Source organism: Gambusia affinis, linkage group LG12, assembly GCF_019740435.1.
Source record: "Gambusia affinis linkage group LG12, SWU_Gaff_1.0, whole genome shotgun sequence".
Taxonomy (NCBI): Eukaryota; Metazoa; Chordata; class Actinopteri; order Cyprinodontiformes; family Poeciliidae; genus Gambusia; species Gambusia affinis.
In genome coordinates, this window is record NC_057879.1 from 14932754 (window position 1) to 14938753 (window position 6000).

General features: G+C 39.7%; 1 protein-coding gene across 10 annotated transcripts in view; it reads right to left on the reverse strand.

Annotated features, from left to right (window-relative positions):
* Window positions 1-6000, reverse strand: part of LOC122841211 (zinc finger protein 521) — a 111375-nt gene that overhangs the window by 101507 nt on the left and 3868 nt on the right. For 6 of the 10 annotated variants that reach the window (XM_044134325.1, XM_044134322.1, XM_044134323.1 and 3 more), the window contains one exon: window positions 1966-2022. Coding sequence is in view for 4 of the 10 variants with exons in the window: in XM_044134326.1 (XP_043990261.1) it covers window positions 1966-2022 (57 nt within the window). In the remaining 6 variants the exon portion in view is untranslated. The remainder of the gene's footprint in view (window positions 1-1965; window positions 2023-6000) is intronic. The other 4 variants (XM_044134324.1, XM_044134321.1, XM_044134329.1 and 1 more) reach the window with 1 other exon arrangement.

A 6000-nucleotide genomic window follows, 5' to 3' on the forward strand; every position in this document is an offset into this window, starting at 1 on the left:
ACAGCGACTTAAAAGTTTTCCACTCGTAACGGCTCATTTTCTCATTGACCGTTCGTCAATCCATGCACAAAATAAATCAGTCAGATGAAGTCAAATGAGGAAAGTGAGAAATTAATTTGTGCGCCCTCCTGATTTCTCCACAGGCAGACATCGATCATGCAGCGGCTGTCTCCCCTCACTCTGGAGATAGAAGCGGTGGAGGGATGGTGAGAGGGGAGATTCGTGTGTCTGAGGGGGTCGTTGTAATCAGGCACACTCATTAGCTCTGCCTTGGCTCTGGATGACAGGAGATCTCTGAGGCAAGTTAGTCTCTTATGTCCAGGGTTAGAGGGGGGAAAAGTAGCTCCTTTACACAAAAGAACCAACTGATACTAATCAATACAGGAGTAAAAAAAAAAAAAAGAATGGGACAATGATGGTGCTTTCTATGTGATGGCAACAATCAAAGAGCTATAATCAGGTTCCACAAATTAGAAACTGTTTTAAAGAAATATTTCTCAGCAGAAATAGCCAGCTCAGGTTTGGTCACATTTTAATCTTAAACTGGAATGGACCAAATGCAGTCCAAGCTCATAAAAAAAAAAAAATTAAATTAAATACTTAATAAAGTCAGGAACAATGCACATACAAACGTGTGCAGTGTAGAATTATCCACTTCCGATTTAATCGTTATTTTATATATCAAATTTGAGGTTATCATGTGTAATCCAGATTTAGCCAGAAAACTGAATTAATCTTTAAATTTAATCCCAATAGCAAACTTTAAAGCAGATCTTAACATTAGCATTGTTAGGTGCCATTGGTTACTCACATATAGTATTATTAGAGTGTTTAAAAATAATTTTCAGGTTGTTTGTACATGTTTTAATGCTTAAGATATTGAGTACCCACAATTCTATTAGATAAATACTGATGAAGGCTTTTAATGCTTCTGAAACCAAGTATTGCCAGGCCAACAGTGTACTTTTGTCAGTCTCTGTCAACACACCAGAAAACTCAAGTACTACTTTCTGTCTTATTTAAAAATGAAAATCAACAAATGTACAGCAGTCATATTATATCTGGGGTCAATTTAATTAAATGTTATAAATTCACTTGATAACATGCTGAGAGCAAGTGGTTAGAGGTTGACAAGGAATACTGTGGCGATGTCGCAAGATCTCGTGGCATGAGATCTCTTTACACCAGAACTCCTTAGACATAAAAGTTTTAAAAAGATCAAACATAGCTGAGCCAAGCAAGTATTTATAGTGCTGCACACAGCCTCAGTGTTTTGCACAGGAGCACTCAGAGCTATGGGTAAATGCCGGACTAATGTGGCAGCCTAGGTGTACTCGTGGTCCCCAGCCTGCTGGGCAAAACCATCCATATCGGGTTTAAAATAACCACGCCTGAGACTTAACCTTTACCAGAGACAAATGAAATGAAAATATACTGTGTGGTGCATCAGAAGCAGACTTCATTCATAGGGGGCTTTCTGCTAGCCTGACCTGAATTACCGCTCTGTTCCTGGAGGGCCACTGTGAATGGCACGCATGGAGACAGAACACATTCATCTGCGAAGCGCTATTTTACATCATACAGAGGGCTGGGAAACAAAGAGTGTAAAAAAAAAAAAAAAAAAAAAGACAGCGAGAGCATACAGAAACACAAGGACGGCTATGGGCACACTGGCATGCATGCATGCAGACCCGGCATACACACAAACACACGCATGCACCCCCACCCGCGCACACACACAAGACAATACATCACCGCTTTCTGCCTTTCTGTAGTGGAAAACACATGCGACCGTACAGTTTACACCATGAAAACCGTAAAAACAGGAAACCTCATACTTTTTCATCAGTCTTGTCCAAACTAAGGTTTTACAGACAGAGACACACACACACACACAAACACACCCATACAGACACATGATCCACTTTCCAGCCGAAAATGATGAAATATGAAATGGAGCATTACCGCTTGGAATGGCAGTCTGCCCAGGACTGTGCTGGTCCTCTGTCACATTGTCTTCTACTGCCAGAAAAAAAAAAGAGAGAGAAGAGGGGAAGGAATGGAAGGAAAGAAACAGTTAACAGTGAAAAACAACTTTGACAAATTGAGATTTTTGATTTTTTTTTTCTAGATGGAAACTAAAAGAGCTTTCAGATGCTCTCGATGGCTCAACCTGTGGTTTGGGAATCCACACAAGTCTTTCAAGTGTATGAGCTCTGGCAAAAAGGCAAACAGCCACACACGTAAATAACATATTGGACTAGGTAATGACGTGATGAATTATAAACGTCTCCCCTGAAATGCCTCCCTGATATCAACATTGACTAAGTCGGAGAAAAAAAACCCCTTGATGACTGCATTAGTAAGACGACTAAGCAGCATGCTAGTTTAACAAATTAGACGAAAGAGCAGATTCCAGTGCACAGAAATCAAAATGCACATGCTAAAAGCATCACCAGTTTCCTTGCCAATACCAATTGCTGGCTTCCTTTAAGGTCAGATCTGCCTCCTTCCTTTAACTGTAACACATCAAAAATAAATATTTGCTACAGGTCCATTTATGGAAGTAGGAGTTTTCATTCTATTAAAGAAGGAAAATGGTACAAAGACTTTCCTGTATTCATTAAAGTACCTTCGTCTGCTTTTATTAAACTTTTTTTATTAAACATTTTTATTAATTGCATTTGATAAAAACTTTATTAAACTTACGTTTTTGATGCATAGAGTATGAAAACCTTAAAACATTTCTGGATTTCATCACTGGTCAGACCTGATAAAGGGAAAAGCTGATTTCTCTCTCTGGTCAATTTATTGGTGTATCTCTATTACTATGAAATACCCAGTTAAGATTCAGTTTCTGTGTCATAACTGTCAAAGCAGCAGCAAAGTGCTTTTACTCTAACAGGCAGGGTGACAATATAGAGATAGCTTGATGGAGACTCTGCTCATTAGGTGCATGGCAACTAAGTCACTTTTGACTTTTTGACAACACAAGCCTTGAAAAACATGACTTGTCTTTAGTTAAAGGCAGAACCTTTTTAAATTGGAGCCTTTTTAGAGCTGGTGAGACTTTCTTGCGGCATGTCAAGCACAAGAAACGAAATGGATTTTAACAGCGGGAAGAGAACAAAAGAGTCTCCCACCTGTTCTATGTAAAATGAGGGTCTCACTGAGGACTCCATACGCCTCTGCGTTCCACCCTGCAGTTGAAATGCATTCTCCATTATGTCCTTTCTTTCTAGCCTTTCATTTTCTTGGGGAAAGAGGAAGGGAGTAGAGGGGGGGTGGAACTGACAGGACCTCCCAGTAGGGGAGTATGGCAGTGACTGCCAAAGCAGAAATTGGCGCACTTTTAAAATTGCACAAAATATCCTGTACTTTGCATAATTAAGATGGGGATCCTATGGTGGCAGAAGCCTTTTCCTCAGGGGAGTAAGAGTCGGTGTCAAGCAGGGTAACAAACATCAGTGGAAAAATGAAGAGGAGAGTCGAGTTGCTTTTTGTGAGACACAAAACAGTAGAAGATGTCTGTTTTCTTGCCAGTCCATGATGACTTCCAGAAGATAACCATTTACATGCCTGTAATGCTCTTTTTGGAAATATTTCCTTCATGCGTCTATGTACTGCATATGGAAAATATGCAAAACCACTGGTCAAAAGTCAGACAATTAATTAGCTCAATCAATTAAAAATGGTGACATAGTCCTAGTTGGACACCACTGTGGTAGTGCGTCTCCTCAGAACTGCTGTTTCAGCCTTCGGAGAAAACTTGTCCTGTTAAAGGACGCCTCTGTGACTGACGCCCTGAGAGTTTAATGAGTTTCTGTAGCACTGTTGAGCGCCTTGCATCTCGGATCATTTAAATGGGCTACAGATAGGGGGTCCTAATAAATCCCCCGCCGTTCTATCAGAGGATGGTGGCGGGAGCAAGAGTTTTTGTTTTGATTACCGTCACTGTTGGCGAGATGAGGGAGCTCAGGCAGAAAATTCTATCTTACAATGCCATAAGAACTTAAACATTACTGCAGTTTGCGATGATTTGTCACCACTGTGAACTTATTAAAAGTTTTGCCATTTAAAGTAAACAACTTCCACCACCACGCAAACACTTTTCTCATTTGTACCTGGCTGCTTGATAATTAATAGCCAGCTTGGAGCGATCACGAAGGGTAAGCTGTCAAGTAAAGGGATGTTTTTAACAAGCTGGACTATGATTAACAAAGAGAACAGAGCAAATATAACTAACAGAAGCTTTTTAATTAATGTGTTCTTAAGCTTATGATTGGCTTGTAATGACTTGAGTAAAACTTAGTTCACAGTATTGTAGACGCATCGCTGCTATCAGTTAATTAATGTTTGACAAGGTACAGTGTATCACTCAAGCAACGTCAGACTGCAATCATTGTGCTACACATTGATTGCGTACATACAGGATTGCGTACACTTGGGACAATTTGGGCAAAGAACCTTTAATTTAAAAAAGAAAATGCAGTGGAAAAAAAAGAAGTTCTGCAACACTTTACATACTGACCATAAACACATCTAACGGTTGTTAAATAGTCTTAAGATATTGCGGTTAAATGTTTTTGTTTTTTTATCTGATATGTAAAAAATAAGAAAAATAAAACAAGACAAATAGAAAGAAAAATAGCCTGGAAAAGCTGTGAAAAGCATTTATTCAAAACAGAAGAAAAGAATATCAGACCGTGTAAGACAATAGATTTAGGGTGCGTGTGTGTGTGTGTGTGTGTGTGTGTGTGTGTGTGCAAGCTCACAAAGATGTACGAATAGAGGATATGTTTTATGCTCTTTTTCCACAAGTATGCCCACATACTTGTGCCTGTAAGCCTTTGTATGGTGTGTGTTGGGGGTGAGCAACTCGCAGACATTTAAACAGCCCCGAAGTGTGTTCCTGGATATGCGTGACTCATCTGCTTGGTTACAGCCAGCGAGGACGATACAGTGCCGAACACAATGGCTGTGTAATCCGCCCTGACTGACCGGGAAGGAGACGCTCGCCACGGGGAGTACAACTCAATTTAGCTCGGGTCAAGAGGTCAACCCTCCTCAATTAGGGCCGGGGAGAAGGGAGGGAGGAGGACACACACTGCACATGAATAACTTTCTTAATGAGCATTATTTGAACTGGTGATTAGTGTCATAAATAATTTGCAGCAGAAAAGCATGTTGATCGTGTTGCATAATATTTGTAGTCCTTCACATATTGTTTCACGTATTGTGTGAAACAAATTGTACAGAAAAAATGAAAACAACCCCGTTTGTGCCAGTTCTTTTTTTTTTCTTTTTTTTTTTATCTCATGAATCAATAATCTCATTATGCAGGTTGTGCAAATTCAGCTTCCAGTAAATATTAATGCCATTCGTCCTCATACTATTATATCAGAAACAGCAGTGGTACAAATCAGTCACTGTCTCTGACTCAGAAGTGTGTCTCCATGTGGCAGACAAGCCATGACAACAAGAGCGACACATGCCACGGAAAAAGGACAGATATCGGCCAGCTCCCGCGACACCCGGGTCCAACACGCTCAGTCGCACGTCAAGAACACTGACAGGCGTGCTAATGGGATTTTTTTCCATGGCTTCATCATAATTTCCTTAATGATAATTCTAAACCATATTTTTGTGTCACATTAGAAAAGCGTTAATGGGTGTTATGCCACAGATCATTAATTGTGAACGGACTGAAGTTTAAAGCAGCTGAGAATGACGCAACTGTTAATAAATATGTAAGGAAAGATACCACAGACGTATGTAATATGTAAGAAAAAATACAGTGCATTTCTGCATCTTAATTGCAACAGTCATTTGTGACAATTCACAGTAGACATTTTACTTGCTTTACATGAGTTTGGAAGTTATTTCAAACTAAAAATAATTAACATTAGTGGCATTTTTGTTCTATGATTTAAAGAATATGCCTGATGAGAGGAAGGCCCTGCTTTTCATAGCTACTTGAGTTCACTGGTGAGATAAAAA